Here is a 22083-nt window from a genome sequence, read left to right on the forward strand (position 1 = left end):
TGAACAATCGTAAAAAACAAAGTTTGCTAAACCATTTGAAAAACTAACCAGCTGCGAAGGAACAGCCGAGTTTTCAAATGTAAAAAGATTTAAATCAAAGCATTTAAAATTTGGAACAATGTAAACATTTTCACCTTGCCTCTTTCACTAAAGCCAGCAGTTCACATCTCTAAAAACGTTCTATTTTGGTTTTGGAAACATGTTTGAATGTTTTTCGACTTCCTTTCCTTTCACTAACTTCCGCCAAATTTGGGACCAAACCTGCCTCCTTGATTATCATGTTAGGGTGCACAACATATATCAAGTAACTGTTTTATCAAATTTACTTGAAATTGTCCAACTGGGTGTTGATTTTTAAAATAATGATCATAAAGTCTAGAAGAATTCAAAACTTCTAAATTAAACAAATGGAAAAAAGTTTTCTAATAACGTTTCAATGACTTTCTCAGAATTTTCTCGAGTTTTGTTTTTTTCTGTTATCCAAGTTGTTTATTTTGTCGTTTTATGTTTGTCTGATCTATATGGCTCACATTTTCGTTCAGGATATCTATAAATATTCTTTAATAATATTTAGGAAGACCAGCAGTTGTCTTACCGGCATTTTGCCTATGTGATGTGGCCAGTGTAGTATACATTTTGAAAAAAATTTATAAAGGGACTTATAAAAATTGGGGGAAACAAATACAGAACTTAGGTAGCACCAATACTAAATAATAAAAGAGGAAAAGTAATGGGATAAATCTTCAGAATTTTGTTTAGTTTTCTACTGTAGTTAAGAAGACAAAGGTTTGTTTCTCAAATCTGGAGGTATACAAACAAATTGGGAAAAAGACAGGAACGGGTTCAAAAACAATTTAAATCTGACTGAATATTGGAAGGGGCTATCAGTTATGGGAAATGTTTTCCGTGCGAAAGTTTTTTATTACATTTTTTTAATTGTGGCACAACGCAGCATTCCTATGCTCAAGTGTTTCCTGACTTTTTTTTATAGAAGAAAAACTGAAACCTTACTTCCTTTTAAAATTACTCGTAGAGCTCTTTATTGGATCGATTTAATCTGTTGTGATTCTTCACGGGAGGCGCCAGGGTACGAAGCCGGACCAGCTTACTTATGAAATGAGTAGACAAAAGAAGCACAAATCCATGAAGAATGGGGAAGGAAGACACTAGATTTATTTAATTGCTTAAGGAGGGATGTCTAAAACATCTTCTCAACTCTATACGAAGCCTTTAAGCTGGTTTACAACTAAGCAGGGTGAAAGCCAGTGTGAATATAGATTTTTCATAATCCTGGCCAAATTATAGCCAAAACTTGGGTTTCCATACCTAACGATGTTCTTCTATCCAGAGCAGGGGCGCCATGTAGAGGATGCAGAGGTGGGTATTTTCCATCTCTGATTTTCTAGAGGGTCTGAGCTTCCACCGCAAAGGGCCCTTTGTAGGCCTTCTTTTTTTTTAATAAACATAATCCATTCTGTCCAATTGTTTTGAAATTACCGCACACCATAAACCTGCTCAAATTAATGAGACATTAGCATTAGTTAGCATAAAGACATTAACCCTATGTAAACTGGGTCAGGCAAGGATTGGAATTGAAGTGATTGAATGGTTTGTGATCTTAGTGATTCAACATCTTATTTTTTTTTGTTATTATGAGTCTGTCAGGAGCTCAAAAGCGGAAATTGGCAGCCTTGAAGAAGGAGAAAGAGGTACAAAATCAGGCTTCTGTGAGTATATGGATTAAGAAACAAAAACCGTGTGAACCAGTTCAGCAGGTAAATGGTTCGTAAACTCCTTTAAATTAAGCCGGCTCTGTCGATTATTATGAAAATCGTTATTACGTAGGAAATTTGAGTATACAACCTTAAAACAAGTAGAAAAAGCTGAAATGAGAAAATTTAAACACCTGGTATTAATGACAATGCAACAACTGTCTGATTAGACACGCGCCCAAGGTAAAGAAATTTTTTGGGGGATTGCCACTTGAAATACAAAGTTATCCATAAGAAAAAAAGCGGTATTTAGAAAACAAATTAAGTGAAAATTTATGATTAAGGTAATATTTTTAAGAGTCTTAAAAGAATTTTTCAACTTAGTCAATTGAATTTAACAATAAACATAGACAAATTATTTGACTTGCTCAATTTATCGCGTAGTCTTATTGGTATATTAATTTAAGGAAAAAGTTTTACTGAGGGAAGTAAAGAGCAAAGTTCAAACTTGAAAGAACAAAAAAAAACTTAAAAAGAGCAAAAATTATTGCCTCACAGTTTATCTCACATATATAGACAGGAATGGGCTGCATTGATCAGCTCTTTACACTCCGGCAAATTCTCGAGCACCGCACGAAACACTTTCAGATTACTATAGCCGTCTTCATAGATTTTACAACAGCTTTGACTAGATCGTTAGAGGTGGCATATGGGCTGCGATGCAAAAGGATGGCGTCCCTGAGAAGCAGATAAGCCTTATTCAGGCATACTACCAGCACATTCGTGCCTGTATACAAGCTGACGGAGAGCTGTCCTCCCTCTTCCGAAATCAATTTTGGGGTGAGACAGGGCTGCATTCTGTCCCACATCTTCTTTAACTTTTTTATTGACTGGATCATGAAGCGCGCCATGCAAACTGCCAGAGGCGTTGAAGTAAGCCCTGACTTCTCCATCAAAGACTTTGACTATGCAGATGACATTGTCTTGCTAGGAAACGATATAGATCATGCGCAAACCATGCTGTGTGTTGTTGCGGCTACTGCAGATTTGGTTGGGCTGAAGATCAGTAATGATAAAACCGAAATTCTTACAAATTATGAGGACGTTCTCACCTGGGGTATCTCTACCGACAACTCCCGTTTGGAGGTCATTGACCAGTTGAAATACTTGGGATCGGTAGCTATAGTATGGAAGTCCATAGCAGAATATCATCAGCATCGATAGTCTTTGCCCAACGTAGGAAGAACCTTTGGAGACAGAGAGACGTCCAAGTAAAAAAATAAAAATCCAGACCTGTGAAGCAACCGTCCGCTCCGTACTTCTTTACGGATGCGAGATATGGCCCCTGAAAGCAGCGGATGATCATGCTTTCCTAGTGCTCAACTATTCCTGCCTGAAAAGAATCCTTGGCGTCTCCCCCCGAGACAGAAATAGCAATGTCGAAATTCGTAGACGATGTCATCAGAAGCATGGTATTGAAATTCTAATAAAAAAACGCCACCTAACTTTGTTTGGCCACGTTTGTCGGAGATCAGATGACACCCTCACTAAAAAGGCGCTATACTGCCAACCCCTTGCACACGGGAAGAAAAAGTGAAGAGGACAAGTGAAGACCTGGCTTAACACACTCGAGGCGGATTTAGAGTCTATTGGTGGTTTCCGACGACACGGCCTAAGATGGGACAAGCAGTGGCTTGAAATATGTGCACCATGCACACACGACCAAGCGGCCTGGTACTCAACCGTCTCATAGCACCAGGGAGAGCTTGTGTCCTGAAACAAGTACAAGCAAGTAAGTAAGGACAAGATTACTGAAAACTATCACTTTACTGGAAACACAAAACAATATAGAAGTTTTAATACGTTTTACACGTATAGTTTTGACGCGTTTTGGACACGTTTTACATTATAAAAAGTATTTTAGGATTGTTAATTCATTTTTTTTTGTTTAATTTGGTATCACTATGCACAATGGCTCATTCCAATTATTGACTCTCAGTTCTCAGTTCTGAAGGTCATTAGTTTGTTTTTGTTCTGAAAATTAATTTAGCTTTAGAATTTGTATTATAACTTGAAATTCTCTGTTGTATAGAGAGAAATAACTGAATTTTCAGATTTCATATTATGGCTTTATTTCGATTAATAAAAAGCGCATTTCTTACTGGTTAAAGTTGTATATTACTCACTATTGGTATTATAGCTGGTAAGACCAAAATGTTACCTGACAAATCAATTCATCATTTTTGTATGCTATTCAATGACTTGGTGGTTATTAAAAATTATATATAATTTATGCTTCTGTTTTTTAAGATAATTTAATTGTAAACTAAGAAATTACTGACATTACAGCTGGTATAAGACTATGAAAAGCTTTATAGATTAATTTGTTGTCAGGGGTGTCGTTTAGGGGGGGGGAGGAAGGCAGTTGCCCCCCCCCCAATAATGCGGAGAATAAATATTATATATCCCATGCCCCTTGACTATCCGGACTTGGACCCCTCCTTATAAAAATGCTGGATATTCACCCCTGTTTGTTGTTGCAGGTTACGTATTCACTTTTGACTTCTAAGCCAATTTTCTTGTTTTTTATACTTGACTTTTTTGTTTCCATTAAAGCACTATTTTTTATGATCCTACAAACATAGAGAAATATGATTAGTCCTTTATTTATACTATTTTTATTGATATATGTTAGATGGACTGTGAAGCAATATTTTTTGTCTGTTTTAAGTCTCAACTTCGCTCTTTACTTCCCTCAGAAAAACTTTTTTTAAATTAATAATATATTAGTGTACCAAGTTTCCGATGTGTCTGAGCTTATGGATACGAGGGTATGACAGTTCTGATGTGAGGCGAGAATGCTAATATTGGTTAGGACATCAACATTAATAAACAATTCTTTTGGAATGTTGTTAAAGAAAGATAGGTCATTGAGAATGTAGATATGAATTTGTATGTAGTATGCTACTATAATTTAGCAGAGACTGTTTCAAAATTTATAGTTCCATTGCCTAACATATGACGGAAAATCATTGGCATCCTTAGTAAACATGACACGCGAACGATTTCTTTCTGGGAAGTATAATAAGTTTATATTACAATACCATACACACACAAACATATTACACATTTATATACTATCTCTTTAAACAAGGAATACTTTTGTATGTATTTTAGTTTCTTTTTTTTGAAAATGGCTCCATATTTTTGCAGGAAAATTGATATCCTAAGGTTTTCTGGTCTAAAAAAAACTGTCTAAACAGGTAAAAAGTTTGAGAAAATTCGTCAAGAGCTTTAACTTTGGAAGAAAAAAAGAGCCTTGGGTGACATCGGGTAACAAATAGCAAAATTCACCCATGCAGCCATCATGTCTATGATGCAGGCAAAATTATACAAGAAACTTATGATTCCAAAATGCTTAGTTTCTGAGTCTAAACCTATTTATCAATGTCTGGCTGTAAGGTTGAAACTTGTATAGTATTTTGACCCTCCTATCGAAGATTCTATCCATTCTGGGTAGTGTCATGACATCTTTTACTGTGACTACGTTTAGTGTCATAAAGTCTGCACAGTGTTTTTTTTTGTATTGCCTTTCTTACTAATATTAATGGAAAACACCGTTCACTGACTCCTTCTTTAATTACTCCCTTTTCTTCAAGTTCCTTGATTTGGTTATCAAGCCATGCTGGTATAGGAGGGGCCCAGGTTACAATGCCGACTTTTGTAACTTGACTTATACAAGACTAATATATTTGCGAAATTCCGATTTTAGTAGGACCTGACTTTTCTATATTTCAGACAGAATTTATCTATTTAAACTTTTCATTGATTATACAGGCGTAGACAACCGGATTGAACCACGTTTTTACGTAGCTTATTATTTGATATACAGTCAGTCAAACAAGTCTTTGAAACTATGCTTAAACAGTTTCTTTGGAAAACATGCAGCCAATCTTTCTCAATATTTCGAAGAGCCACGATTTAAAGCCATACTTGATCATTGCTGCAGCATCAAACATTCGAATCTTAGTTCTGAGACTTATCTTCCCACCCTTCCAAACTTCTTTAGTTGCGTAAGAAACGCTCTGTGCTGTAGATATTCAATTTCTTATATTTCCACTGTATCCACCTTAAAATACCACCCTGATAAGTGGAGCTACACCCGTGATCGTTTCCTGATTACCTAACATCTAGTCATCACCCTCATTTATTCCTAGTTTAAGCGATTTAGCTTTCCTTTTTTAACCATGTTCTGGGGGTAAAAAACCTCTAACTTTCTCTAAACAACCTCACAAAAATTATTAATCCAGAGAAACATTGTCGCAGGCCCAGGGGCGCAGCATTGACACCTATGAATTTAGCTTATATTTTTAGTTTAATTCAGCTTTATTGTCAGCAAGTGCCGGCACACATGACGATTTTGTCAGAACATTCTTTATATCTCCCTCAAAACTCAAAACCCAAGCTATGTCCATCCCTATGTAGGCCACTTAAATCATCTAAATAATCTAAATATAGCAGAATTTTAACTTCTTATTTGATATAGAATTCTTGAAGAGTCGGCATGTGAAGTAATTTTCTTTCCACAGAAACCAAGGCAATGCCATTGTAATGGGTTCAATTAAAGTTCTCCTGAAATCACTAGGTTCTCCTTTTTTAGATTCCTTTCGTTATCTTCAGTGTCCAATCTAAAACCTCACGACTGCCATATTTAAAAAATTCACTTACCACACTAACAGTATCTTATGCCTTGTTTTGCTTATTACCCTTTAATATTTCTTTCAAAATAAATCTTTCTTAAATTCCAAAAAGTCGCAAAATTCTTGTTCTTTTCCATTTCATTTCTAAGAACTTCAGCACAGTTCATGGCGAACTTAAAATGTTCTGCTATCTCCCCTACCACTTTCCTGATCACAAACTAAAGTAAAATATACACTTTAAAAATTCACCAGAGTATGATAAATGACACATTTTCCTAAGTGTTTTTTTTTTTCTAAAAACTCACCCAAGTCACTTTTTTATGCCAAAAAGTCACGTCTTTGGAATACGTTGGAAAAGATCCGCCTCAAGAAGTTTTGTAAACGATATTTCTGCTAGCCTTGGTTATGCAACCCCTCTAGTATTAGATAAGCAATTTAATTCTGAAAGGAGCAGGAGGGAGGGGGTTAGAAAGAGACATATATTTCTACTGGTTATGAGAACTGCCAAAAACTCAGTTTATGCTTCAACATTAGGGTCTCCTTTTTTCGAAATTTTACTAATCTTCTAATCAATGTACAGATACCAATATCTCAAGCTAAGTGAGAATGCGTATGACCATGAGTACAAATATAACTGCTATCAATTCTTACCTGCAGTAGAGGGGGTAGCTCCCCTGACTTTTCCCGAAACCCTAAAATAGTAACCTACCTACCACTACCTTGTAAAATTTTTTGAAACAAAGATAGCCCACCTTGAAACTAATGAGGCATTTGTTGAACTTCTACAAGCAGATGTCAGGAAGGCTTTTGATACCTCTAGCCACGAGGAAATATTAAAATACATGGAAGGTTTTCACCTTTTTTTAATCAAGATAGTTGAAAGTTTCCTATCTGAACGAAAACAGAAGACCAAATACAAAAACGAGCTGTAAAATACAACGACCCTAACATGTGGTATACCTCAGGGAACTAAGCTAGGACCTAACCTATTCTTGTTACTTCACAACATGATAGCTACGTGGCACAAAGATCGCGTAAAGTTCGCACACGACTTAACATTGATAGTACTACAGAAGCAGAACGAAATCCTAGACCTACAGGAAATGGTAACGAGACTGGGGCGAGATTTTTCAGCAATAAAACTCACCATAAATAGAACGAAACTAGAAATAATGAGGATTTCATTTTTAAAGCATAGGGTACCAGATTTACCTGAAGTGGGTATACCAGTAGTTCAGAAAATGAGAATTCTGGGTGTCATTTTCAACGATAGATTGACATGGGACGACCATATAAATACTAATTAAAATACTAAGGTCTTTGACAAAATTACGCCAGTTTAATCTAAGCAAAGATGCAATGCTTACTTACTACAAAAATCACATGAGACCAATTCTAGAATATGCCTGCCCAGTCTGGCACGCTGGTCTCACAAAAGATCAGAATAACAAACTTGAGAAAATACAAAAGCTTGCATTGTGAGTGATTTTGGGGTTTACACTGTCACCTTATGAAGAATGTCTTGTTCTGTCAGGTCTAACAACGCTTGAAACAAGGAGGCACGAACTTCTCTTGGACTTCGGACATGGCCTTCTTTCATCTCAAAAGCATCGCAATATCCTGCTACCGAATATTACACAAAACAAGCACGACACCCAGCACCGCAACAAGCTACAGCCATACAACCCCGGAGCAACACAGCGATACAGGAAATCATTCCGACAATATTTCACCACTTGTTTTAATTTATAGTTTTATATATTACGATTATTTATTTTGATATTCCGCAATAAGTTATTTTTCATTGTCAATGTTTTCGACACCAACACTCCTTATTAATAATTATCTTATCACATCTATCAACCCGACCAATGTACTTATGATCCAATCAATGTATATTTGTGCACAAGGGGCGAGGAGGAGGGCTAATATTGGCCTAAACGGTTCCACTAGCATGACTTTCTAAGCTTTTCAAGGTCAAACCAAAAGTATTGACTTATTTAAGCTTAAAGCCAAAAGGCAAGTAGATCCATTTTTTTTTTTTTTTTTAATCTAGCAAAAGCTGAACGAGCTAAACGAATAATGAAACAAAAAACGAGCTATTACGCATAAATATATTAACCTGAAACACACATTATACAAAAAAGGAATTGAAATTGGCACATTGGAAAGAGATTTAAGAAATTATTTTAAAATGACTAAAAACACATAGAGAAGCAAAAAATGGGAAAAATCTGAAGTCCCACATCAAGAAGAAGGACGGAGATGAAGAGGATACCACAGCGTAAATAAATCAGTCAATCTCATTTCAGTTTTATGAAAAGAAGAATAATGTTTTATTCAATGTGCAGCAGGCACGTACACATGATTTTTCCGAAGGAGGGGAAGCAGGCAAGAATGAAAAAAAAAATTAGATAGAAAGCAGCCTAAAAAATCAAAGTTGTTGCTGAGGAGTGACTGTAAATAAGATTGACATCTGCCATTCATGCTATGGATTGCGTCGTCTAATTTAGAAAAGCGTAATATATTTAAGGAAAAAATAGAAATACATAAAGCAAATTCGTATATGATAGCACCATTGTTCAGCACCAATTGTCGACAAGTAATAAAAATGAATTTATCTTAGCATATACGAGGTAGAAAATGACAGCTTCGATGAAACTCAGTAAAAATTCAAACTGGCTTTACACATGCGCATTATAATTCCAAGTACGCATGTCTTTAGACGTGGTCATGTTTTATATTCACATTTTATGCTAGTTTAGCAAGCAACATGGTAAAGAGCTTAATAGAATATTACAAAATATTCCCGCCATCGTTCAAATTAAAAAAAAATTAAATACAAATTCCAAAAGATAAAAATCTCGAAAGAATGACACCAAATATATCAATTGCAGAATGGAAAAAGCTAGTTTATATCTAAACATACACAGCTACTAGGACATTTCTAAATGACAAACTTTTAGTTTAATTTTTATATTCTCTACTGTCTAATTTACATCCCCAAATTCGTGGATAATATACAAAATGGATTGAATTTAACACATTAGCAAGAAAAAGTTGTGTTTTAGGCTCAAATTTAAACAATTTTATCCATCAGCATATTCTTGCCATTGCGGCTGTAATTCTTTTTCCCATAATTTATCCATCAGTTTTTGTCTGCTATTTTCTCCATTGTCATTTAATGCCCGCTCATTTAAACTCATCGCGTTGAATTGATGTTCCTTTATCATTTTTGATCAAGACAAAGCATATACGCAGATGATTCTCTCCCCCCCCCCTTCCGAATAGAATTTCTTGATTTTACAATTTATCCAAAAATCCTTTATATTTTTCATTTGATTCATTTATTTTAGTGTTGTTCTATTTTGTACCCCCATCCTTCCCCTAAAAATAACAACTTTTTCTGACCGTACCAGTTTAAGATATTTAAATATTAGTACTTTTTACAAAACACGCTATTTCTCGTTTTCTCGCTTCTGGAAATAGCAATTTTTGATATCTGTTTTTTTTTGTATCTCAGAGGTCTTCGGCAGGTAAATGCTAATTAATAACTTCTAAACAACCCAAATACACTGTCTGTAATTTCTTAAAATTTATGTTAAATGTATGTCGTGTAAAAGGGCATTAACACAGTCGCATTTCGTGTTCTTCTGAGTTAACGCAGGTAATTTTTCTAAGAGAAGAAAAAAAAAAAATAATCAAACAAGTTGGACAGACTCTGCTTCGTTTCTGAGCTGAACGATAGAGGGTTCAAATGAAATATTTATCTTTTTAGAAATAGATTGGAACACAATTTGAAAAAAAAAATTTAAAAACTTACTGTATTTTTAATCCTAAGAATTGAAATTAATTTGTTCCTAAATAATATTTTATTTAGGGTCAAAGGCTAATTCTCAACCGAAAATTTGTATTTTTACCCACGAATAGCAGAGACTACCCCAGCCCTTTGTCGTTACCAATACACCGAAATATAGTAACAGGCATACCGTATTCCCGTGACTAGCTTATATCGATTGCATAATTAAAATATTTGAATATAAATATATATATATATATATATATATATATATATATATATATATATATATATATATATATATATATATATATATATATAAACCAATGGAAGACTGCGGATCAACACTAAAAACAAAATATTACAAGACTACCTACAGCTTATGAGTATTGCTTGGTACAATAACGCATCAATGCGCCACATCCGTATTTTTGGCACTTAAAATTCACATTTCTTCAAAACGAAAAATTAACAAAGAACTATCACATCTAACATCTTTGAAATACACAAACATTGTACTTGAAAACATTAAAAAATTAAAATGGCGCAATAAACTATTTACAAATTTAAAACATTAACATGAATCACATGAGACCCAACGAACTTTTGGTACACTATCCAGTATTAGTTTTGGCTATGACATTTACCCCGAATCAAGTTAAAAAAAAACTGGAATAAAGATTAGGAAGGTGTCATAATTAAACTTTTTAGAAGAAAAACAGAATAATTAAAATCACGAAATTCACCAAATAAAATACTAATTTTTATACAAATTCAGTTTTGACTAGCAATCTTTAACACTTATTACCCTTTGAATGCGCAACAATTAGGGGGGAGGGTGCTCTCAATTTCTCCAAAAAACTTTAAAATACAATTTTTTTGTATTTTCATGGTATTTTTTTAGCATTTTGACTGAAAAAAACAAATCAATAAGACAAAAAATCCCCCCCCCCTGATTTTTGAATAATAATTTTTGCTGTCCCCCAAGTCCATTATATTTTTTTAACTGACGTTGCTGAGCCTTCATATGTTATAAGTTTTTCTTTTACTCTGTATGAACTCTTAGCTTCCAGGTCATGTAGCTATGAAGATCGAGCCTGATGGCATTGCAGAAACTTCTGGAGATGTACATTCGTTCGTGGGCTTACAGTAAGAATAACGATGGTTCATGTGTTGACTATACGAGCCAGAATGTGAAAAACGCTTAAAACATTTTTGACACTGGAAAGGTTTTTCACCACTGTGTAAACGCTTGTGTTCTGTAAGGTGATGTTTGTGCTTAAATGCTTTGGGACACAGGTCACATTGGTAAGGTCTTTGCCCTGAAAAAAAATCACGTTTTTAATATTAAATAAAAAAAAATAAGACAGAAAATACTAATTTACATATAAAAGTAACATAATACTAAATAGCATAATATTAAATACCGATAACATGAAAAGCATGTTATAAAAATATAAAGATTTTGTTAGTAAATATATAAAATCAAACTAACATTTTCTTAAATAACCCCCCCCCCCCCAGTGAATTTACAGCTGAGACTAGTTAAGCAAGAAATAATTTTTGCATAATAATTTCGGATCTATTGGAATAAAAATGAATAAAAAAAAAAAAACTTTAATTAAGAGAAAACTGTGACAATGATAAAAATGGAAAATCCATAAATACATTTATCCCTTCAAGCTATGTTTGTCAGTGATAGATTGAAGTCTAAAAACAAAGCAAGTATAGTAAACTTCAACTGTACAGAATGGATAAAAGTAAAAATCTGGGTGTGATTACAAAATAGAAAAAACGACTTATGGCTTAAAGTGGGAAAAATCCAGGGACAGTTCAGACCATTTTGCAAAAAAAACTTCAAGCATGAGGTAGGCTTCGAGAGATGTCTTTTCATCAGAACTTTAAAAAAAGGAAAAATTCAGAACATTTTACTCTTATTTAATCCCCCGATATGTTATAGTAGTATTATACCAACAAGTGGACATCCACACGGGGCTTAGGTGTAGTCGTAGTCACGCCTAGCTTCTAAACTTCTCCGTTCGCACGGAGCGTTCTTTCTTGAACCTGGTTCTACGAGACCGACCAGTTATGGCTTATGAATTTGGCGCAACAATTGAAAGTTGAAAAATACGGATGAGGAAGTTCAAGCCTTAACGTTTTTGTGGAAAGTTTTTCTGGATTGGGATTATTTACTCTTATGGTTAGCCCAGCTGGCGCACGAAAGGGAAGGATGTGGATGAGGGAAATCTTCAGATTACCAAGAAGAGAGTTTGAAAGCCAAGTTCAGCTTTTTCTCTGTCTTACCATACAAAAACCTCTTGTTCTCCACAGGCACAATAAATCCTCCAAGAAAATCAACTCTTATGCCATTCCATATCTTTACTACTTGCTCATCCTCCATTCCTGTCAAATTTCTTGTCAATAACCTTCGATGTGATTGGTTGAAACGTAGTCTTAGTTGCTGGTAAGTTGATCCAAGTTTAACTATTATTAGGGCCTGGGAGTGAGACTCTAAGACCCGTCTGGAAGTTTTTGCCAAGTCGCAGTCGTAGTCACGACTACGACCCTTGTGAATGGTCACTAACACTACTATATTTGTCTATACTGACATCTACTTTGGACGACAATAGACTGCTGACAATAGATATCTAGACTGAATCTATTTTTCAAAAAAACGTTTCATAACGTTTAGCGACAAGCATTATTGCTTACCGTTTGATGTATTGTTAAATAAATAATAAATAAATAGATGAATACAATGTACTTAAATAGATGACGCAACCTACATAAAAAACTCAACCTGTTCAAGAGAATGCTCGTATCTATGTCTTGCCAAGGAATGCTTGGTTTTTAGCCTTTTTTGCCAACTCTCAACCTGCACTGTCCTTCTCCCTCTTTTATGTCATTTGTTTTCTCTCTTTCTTACTCCATCCAAATCCTTTCTCCTACCTTCTTTATCCCTGTAATTCTAATTCGGATCTTATCCTACATTACTATGTAAATCATTTAGAAAATTCTTAAAAATCAGTCTTTTCTTCTAAATTACTCACAAAACATCACGAAAATTGCGCTTTTCCTTATTCTCAAATTCAAGTTGAATCCTTCCCAATACAAAAACTGTTATGGCCAATCCCTTTATCGGTATCTCTCCGGTCCCTCAGCAATTTCCAAATAACGCTTAACCTAATTAAGCTTCTGAGCGTTATCAGCACCTGAATTCTCGTAATTAATTCTCGCCAAGGAAATTTTTACTTTGACTTAGATTTTAAATTTTATTTACTAATACTCTTCTACTTAGTTTTTGACGCTTTTCATTAACCCCCTAAACCCCTCTCCGTCTCCCTTCTTGCCTCTTTTTTTTGTCTCTTCCCTATCTATCCTTAGCCCCCTCTGTTTTTTCACAACAGTTCCAGTAAAATTTTATATTTTTCTGTAAATCCTTCAACAAATTCTTAGAAATTAGTTGTATCTTCTAAATTATCCAATAAACACCAGAAATATTGCATTCTTACTTATTTTCAAATTCATAAAGTTAAATCTTCCCAAAAACAAAGGCTTTTATTACTTATCCCTCTATTGGTATACCTCAGGTGCCACAGCAATTTCCAAATAACACTCAATCTAATTAAGGTTTCAAGCAATGTTGCCACCCAGATGCTCTTAATCAGGTCTGGCCCAGGGGCGAATTCAAGGGCGGAAGGGTTCCTCACCCCTTCCCTCTCTCGCTTGTGTTTTTGTCTCTTTCCCAAGCAGTGGTATTAATTCACGAAAATATAGGGGAGCGGAAAGAAAAAAAATCGATTTTTAAGAAAAATAAAGATAAAAAAGAATATTTTCAAAAGGTAGGGAAGGGGGTATCAGTTTCTTTATGAAAAAAGCCCAAAACGGTAGTTTTTCTGTATCTAGAGGGGAGGGAGATAATTGCATCATCTAGGCCCCTCTACCCCGTTTGGCATCTTCTGTCACAGCGCATCAACGAGGAATTTTACATTTTCCTGTAAACAGTGGCGTAATTTATCAAAATCGTAGGGGGGGGGGGCAAAGCTGGAAACAACTTCCCCAAATCAAGTCAAAATGACAGTGAAAACTGAAAAATAAGCCTCATAGTACCATAAAGGCAATGAAACTGACCCGTTTCTGTGGATGCTTGAATTATGCTGGCTTATGTTAGCTTTGTCAAGATTTTTGAAGAAACTAAATTTCGGTTGTAGAAGGTAAACTAGGGTAGGGGGGAAGCAGTTGTCCCCCCTGCTCAATAGCAAATTATGTCCCTGCCTGCAGGTTATTAGAATAATTCTCATAGAATAGTCTTATCTTCAAAACCCTTAAAAAAATCATTAAAATGATATTTTCCCTCCTTTTTTAAATTTACAGAGCTAGATCTTTCCTTACACGGAAACTTTTATGACGGTTACCTATCCCTTTATCAGTATCTCACAGGTCCCTCAGCAATTTCCGAGTACACTCAACCTAATTAAGATTCTAAATGCAGTGGGTACCTGAATGCTCGTACTTATGTCTGGCCAAGGAGCTTTGCTTAGCGAACGTTTTATCACACTGATCACATCCAAAATTCCCCTCTGGTTCCTCCAAACGAGGCTTACCAGCAGGGGAATGTAGTGAATAAGAATATTTCTTTGGAGAAAGAGGACTTCCACTGGAAACACTGGTTTGAAGGCAAATGTCTAGTGTATATGTTTCTTCTTCTTCTGACTGAAAAATAATATTAATTAGAACAAAAAGAATGTTAAAAGTTGTTTCATATAGTTCAGGGCAAGGTTTAGAATTGTGTGAATGTAGAACTTAAATAAAAAACAATCTAAATTATTTGTTGAAAATGACAAGTTTCTTTTTTGGTGCGGGAAAAGCAAAATATTTTGTTGTCTTGAATATTCCAAGTTTTTTTCATTTTCTGACCAAAAAAACAGAGTTAAATTTTGAATTAAACATCTTAAATTTTGGTAATTTGGACCTAAAAAAAAAAACTAATCAGATGTTTTTAGCCTACTTAAATTAGAACAAGAAGTATTTTTTTTACTATATTCTGCAATGGCAAGGACGTAAGATGTTTCTAACTGTTCTGATTACAAATAAATATTCCTTATTGCAAAAAAACAATTTTTTTTCGAGAAATAATATTCCGCATCGATACAGCCCTGCAATTAAATACAAGATCGGTAAAGATCATTATAAGAAAGCTACTCATATAATTGGAAATTAAAACTATTTACAACAACACAGTTATTAACTCTTCAGTAGGTAGTTCCATGATTTTTAACCAAATTCTTATGGGTTCAAAAATCCAAGAAACATTTAAGGCTGTTTTTGGCCATTACTTTCCCTATCAAACAGAATCAACGATCCTACCAGGTGGAAAAATCCAAGAAAACTTTTGGGCTGTTTATAGACCGCTAGTTCGCCCATCAAACAGAGCAGGTAATCTTTAAGCATATTAGCACCTTATAGGTGAGGCCCTAGAACTAATTCAAAAAAATTAGGAGGGAGGGGGACTACAACACTTTCAATCTGTTTTAATGAAGATACTAAAAAACTACATTCTAATATTTAGGGGGAGGGGTAGTATGTTTGTGTTTTTCTTTACCACGAACCAAAGAGGTGTCTATCAAATACCATTCGACTGTGGCAAATTCTATGTAGGGAGAACCCACCAGAATTTTGAGAAACACCTACAACAGCATAAGGATGATATCACCAAAGCTCTGAATTCTAATATTACTTTTGTTTTTTGATTCTGCTTTAAGTGGCCATGTTTTTTGAAAATCCTAGCCACAAAATACTTTTTGAAGAATCCTCCATTATTAGCCATGATCTAGGCATAAAGCAAGTAGTTCGAGAAGCAATTGAAATCAGACTTAAGATTGATAATAATATTTCGTTAAATAGAGATTTAGGAGAGTATTCACTAAATGCTCTATACACAAATTTAATTAAAAATGACCTTACGAAATATTATAAAAAACCAATAGATATTAACACAAAACCTGTCACAAATAGACCTATGAGATCAGCAGCGAAAAAAGCTAGGCTGGCATTAAAAACGTGTTTTTAAATCATTCTTATTCATTTCAATGAATTGCCTCGTTTCATCACAATATATTTATCAGTCTTGGTTGAACTTCGCTGAGGTAAGGATTCTGGGACTGTTTTGAAAAACTTTTCATTTTAGTTGTATTGATTTTATCCTCTTGTAAGTTATTTCTTCTTATATATTTTTGTATTGCTGAGGACGGCCCTTGGACATAGGGCCGAAATATTCATTCCAATTTGTTTCCCACTGTCTTGAGAAATTTCCTATTGTTTCTTCCTGTTTTTGGTGCTTTTTATAGAGTTTCATTTTTATATTCATTTTACAAGGATTGACTTCAGTAACTTTATCTCCTAAAATATTTATGTTAGTTTAGCTAATTCCAATCGCAGATTCAAACACACCATTTTAAGTTATTAAGCAAACAAGAGCATTTACGGTAAAGCAACTTTGTTGGAAACGGACAAAACAGGAAAGTTTGTAGGTGTTATTAATCCCATGAATTAATTTAGAAAGTAAACTCTCTAATAACAATGTTTTCCCATAAGTTATGGTAAGCTCGGGCCTCACTGAACATATTTTTGTATTTCCGGACCATATTGCGTGGAGGCGTTAGTTCATTTATTATCGGCATTGAGTTGGAAAATTAGAGATATTTTTCAAGGGGTATTTTACCATTAGTTGTATTTAGGAGGACGGTGCCCTTGAGTTCTCGGAGACCCCACAGACGATTTTAAAAAGGTTAATCATTCAGGTTTGCACATAAGTTATTAAAGATATAAAGACATTTTTCAATTAGATTTTTTAAAGTTTTTTGTCACTCAAATTTCAGGTAGCGTGTTAAAAAGGTCGAAACGGGGAAGGAAAAAATTTTTCTGTTTTTCCATGGGTTAGGCTAAACTCTGGCCTTACTGAATGAACCTTTGTTAGCTATAAAAGCAGATTTTTTCAGGGGAAGGGGAGAGATTTTGATAAGTCTTTTTTTCTGATGGACACTTTTCAATCAAGATTTTGAAGATACTATTATTATATGAAATTATAATATATAATATTAATTTATATTAATTTATATATAATATTAATATTAATATATAATAGAATAATATAATATTATATGAAGATACTATTATTATATGACCCAAATGAAACCGCGTGTCACAGTTCACTCGTTGAGAAAGCAAAGTTGTTTGTGACTCTTCATAGGAATTAGTTTGGAAAGAGACTACCTAATAATACCATTTTTCCATGAGTAAGCCCAGACTTTGCTGTTCATATACTGAAAAAGATTTTGTCTGCCAAATCGGAACCTCGTATCTACACCTTCCCCAATCTCGACACGGCAAGACCAATGGCGTAGTCAAAAATTTTCCTATCTGTCACACTTTTTGAGTTGAAACCTAGTATTTACCAGTGATGTCATTTAGGGCATGGACTCCCTAAATTTATTTTTGTCTCATCAGATTTTTAAAAATACCTTCTTGGGGTATTGTCATGGAGAAATGCCCCTTTTATACAATTGAAGTTATAAAATGAAAAAAAAATAGTTATTTATACCCCCTAGATTTAAAAAATATTCCCTACCACCCCTTAAAAATTCAAGAACCTACGATGGTTGACATGGGATGTGCCTGTGGTCATCAATAGACATGATGAGCAAAGGTGGTTGTATCAATATGTTAATTATTCTATGGTCATAGATTTTACTTCTTTAGTTAAAAAAAAAGAAACGGTAACATAGATTTTTAGGAATTAGAGGAGTTTTTAAGAGACTATAGAAAATTGTAGATGTAGCCAATTATGGTGTTTGTTTGAAATTCTAATGTCATTTTTCATCTATTTAAGCATAGCTCCATCAAGGACAATTGCAGGAGGGGGACTTCGGGACCTTGCCGAAATTCAAAATTTACCGAATCAAACAACAATAAATAAAAATAAAGTGATATGTTGATTTGATCTTTTTTGTTCTTCTTTGAATTTAGATGTTTCCTGGTCTTTTTAAGTGTTATTTTTTAGATCATTTCTAGAACAAAAAGTTTTAAATTGTTCGTTGGGGGATACAATAAAAAACATTACAAAATATATACGCATTTTGTTGCGTTTTTACGAAACAGATTTTTTTTAGGGGGGGTTCAAACTTTGAAAGCCCCCATGGACACCGTATTAGTATCAACACTGATGCAGGCGAAATATGTCTGTGACTGTTTCTTTCCGTTTTCTTTTTACTGGTCACTGATTCGTTCTTTCTCAAGATTTCTTTCTTTGTTTTGTGACGGTAGGTAAGCAGTGAATCTTTTACGTTCTATTTAATTTATCAATATTTTTTTTATTATTACCCCCTCCCGAAAAATATAAGATAAAATATAATATAAGATAAAATAAATTATAATATAAGATAAAATTAACTTTAGGTAAGGTAAAATTAATTACAAATTAATAAGGTAAGATAAGGTGAAGTAAGATAAGACTAACAGGAGGTATTAACAACGATTTTCTTCCAGCATAAGAGCTGAGTTTCCCAAGTTAAGTGAAAATGACCAAGTGAAAAATACAAAAAGAGCCATATACTACAATAAAAGCAAGCAAATATATTAAAGAAAACTGATCTGTTTCTGTGGATACTTGAATTATGTAGGCCTATATTAGTTTTGACAAAATTTGTAAAGACACTAAATTTCAGCTTAGGGGGAGGACTAAATTGAGATATGGGATCGTAACCTGGTTCGTAAAGCCTAGCAATATAGGTGTCTCAAACAAACAATTGTTGGTAACCCCTCCCGGTTAGGATATAACCGAATACAGTCTACCTTCAGTTAATTAGTAAACGACTTAAGCAGCTAACACTATGAATGGTTAATGCTTTAGACCAATCATAGAAGTGTTTCATAGTTACTACGGAAACTGCCGTGAACAGGTGCAATTAATTATTAATTTTCATGTTAAAGGCTGATCCAAAGAGCACAGCCAATTTATAGGAGTGGAAACTGGCACTAGTATGACAAAAAATCACCAACGACATCTAGCATGTGGCGTTTCTTGGTATTTTTTCTTGTGTCTTTCTCAGAAAGTGATATTAGATAATGGTACTTGTATGATATAGCCCCTGCAGCTCAAAAACTGGAGTTAGATTCATCCTAATTAAATATACCTAAGTATGATAAAAATATAATATTTAGGAAACAAGATTAGGATATATATTTGCACATTAGGAGGGGAGGGGGGTAAAGTACAGCGGATCTGCATGCAAAATGTGTTAACTACGATTATTGTGATATTATGAAGTAAGAATTGGTTTTTTTAACTTCACACTGTCCAAATACTTTACCTGCTTTTCTAGATTTCTGGGGAAACAGAGACACGTTGAATGTAGAGAAATTTTTACAAATTCGATCATAAACTTTGGCATTATATCATTTTCATACAATCCTATGAAATGGTTAGTTTTTCTTTTCATTAGTGCTCGATAAAAACTTTCTGTTCAACTGTACTAATAAGAGTAGCTTATCCCAGGGTCATGTGCAGGAGAGAAGGCTTGGGGAAAGGTCCCACCGTAATACTAGTTTTACCAAATTTCTAGGCAGCTTTTATTCAAGTTATTCAAGGTATCTTTTCTACTCAAAAAAAAGTCAAAACTTCAAAAAAAATCTGCGCAAGTTCTCAAGTTTACGGTTTCTGAGAAACATTAGCTATTATTGAAGTTAAGTAAATGCTAGAATTGATATAAAGTAAATGCTTAATAACCCTGAATTGGAATTTCCGGAATGATTTCAAGATCGCCTCAAAAGTGATACTGAATTCCGCTAGCTGAAATAGTAAACAATTTAATAGACAAAATAGAAAACAACCTTTACTGAAGGAGGAAAGACAAACTTAGTTTTTAAGTACAAAAAAAGAATGAATATGCAAATTTCATTTTAATAATGTATCTGCGGAGAGCCAAAATCGAATATGCATAAATTCAAAAACGTTCAGAAATTAAGAGCGACATTAAAACGAACAGAAATTACTACATGTATGAAAGAGGCTGTTCCCTTCTCAACACCCCGCTCTTTACGCTAAAGTTTTTTACTGTTTAACAAAGTAGAATTGAGAGAAAGAGTCAAACTTTAGCGTAAAGAGGGGGGCGTTGAGGAGGGAACAGCCCCTTTCATACAACTAGTAATTTCTGTTTGTTTTAAGTTTTAATGTCGCTCCTTACTTTCAGTTAAAAAAACTAGTTTTTTATTTAATTTTTAAGTACATAGAGAGCTTTGTTTGAACATTGCAACGGCTAGAATTGACTAAGTAAAAAAACTAGTTTTTTATTTAATTTTTAAGTACATAGAGAGCTTTGTTTGAACATTGCAACGGCTAGAATTGACATAACAATATGTAAATTCCTATTTTCTTTTGCTTTTACAGGTCCCGCCTTATGTGGAAATCCTTTAAATTTGCGCAATTTTTCAGTTAAATTTATCCAAATCAAAAAACTTCAAATTATATTAAATTTAATTGTAATTCAAGTTATTTTTCATAAAATTATAATTAAAATTACAAAGTTGGCTTACCCTCTCAGAGAAAGGCTTTAGGCTTAACCGACTGTCATCTACCATTTGTGTTTGAGCCTCTATAATGGCTGGCACTGTTTCTTTTACAACAAGTGAAAGCGGCTCATCCGGACTTATGATCGCTTCCGTTTGCATTTCTTCTTCCTCGTCATAAGGAAGGGGGCTCCTGAAGCCAACACTCGTGTTCTCATGTGGTAGCCGCTTCATACTTAAATCTAATGGCATATCAAAATCCACAATTCTTTCTTCCACAGGAACAGGGTTTGTAGTAGTTACAGAGGATGGAATAGTGACCTGTCGAAGGTCACGCCGATCTCGTGCTCTGGCATTTTGAAACCAGACCTGTACAACCCTAGGAGGGAACTTCAGCTCATCTGCCAGTTTGTAAACTGTCTCTTTGCGAGGTCGTGAGTCGATTGAATAGTGTTTACGTAAAATGCATGCCTGCTCCTCAGTAATAACTGACCGTGAACGCTCTTTCACTGGTTGTGACTGGCTGCAATCAGACTCTGTTCCGTCAGCTACGATAAGCAGCGGCTCATCATCATCACTGTCATCAATAGAAGAAGATCGACTTGTTTCTTTTCCTTCGATGTTATGCTCAGCATTAAGATCCTTTGAAGTTTTAGCACAGCAGGAGTGAACCCTATACTGTTCATAGGCTTCAAACTGAGAACTGCACTGGGAGCAGTTAATTAAAGATGGCTGTTCAACCTCCTTTGTCTGTTCTGAAAAACTACGCAGGAATGCAGATTGTTGGAGAGCTGCTCTTTGCAGCTGAGAGGCAATTAGAAACTGATGGAATGCTGCAGCATTAGGATCTGCTCCAAGTGCAGGAGCTGGAATATTATATTCTATTTGATAGGGATACGGCTTTGTATACATAAAAAGATGCTTCATGTTGCTATTGTTATCTTTCAAATCATTACTTTTGTCAATGCTTGGGAGCACTGAGGGTGTGGGCAGCAGTCTAGGTGTTGCTCTGGAATCAATCATTTCTTCACTAGCATTCCTTATTCTGGAACCCTAAAAAGAAAACAGGAAAATCAAGTTTGAAAAGAAACTAATTTTCTTTTTATTTTACAAATTGCTGGAAAAAATATTATTTTTCAATTGCAAATTTGAAACTTACGACTGACATTAATAAGGTAAAAATCGACCTTTTCTATTAACCCATTTTCAGATATGGTGGTAACACATCGTCAGATCGATCAAACACCGTTCCTAACAAGAAAGCTTTGGATATGTTTGTGATATTACAATTTTACCTTATCTGGGTTTA

General features: G+C 34.5%; 1 protein-coding gene across 1 annotated transcript in view; it reads right to left on the bottom strand.

Moving 5' to 3' along the window:
* Positions 1-8512: 8512 nt before the first annotated feature.
* LOC136031702 (zinc finger E-box-binding homeobox protein zag-1-like) overlaps positions 8513-22083 on the bottom strand; it is a 52604-nt gene continuing 39033 nt past the window's right edge. Inside the window, exons 5-7 of the mRNA XM_065711397.1 lie at positions 20802-21827; positions 14711-14924; positions 8513-11533 (exon numbers count right to left, since the gene is read on the bottom strand). Of these exons, the coding sequence (XP_065567469.1) occupies positions 11286-11533; positions 14711-14924; positions 20802-21827 (1488 nt within the window). The 3' untranslated portion in view covers positions 8513-11285. The remainder of the gene's footprint in view (positions 11534-14710; positions 14925-20801; positions 21828-22083) is intronic.

Source organism: Artemia franciscana, chromosome 10 (genome assembly GCF_032884065.1).
Source record: "Artemia franciscana chromosome 10, ASM3288406v1, whole genome shotgun sequence".
In the NCBI taxonomy this organism is placed as follows: Eukaryota; Metazoa; Arthropoda; class Branchiopoda; order Anostraca; family Artemiidae; genus Artemia; species Artemia franciscana.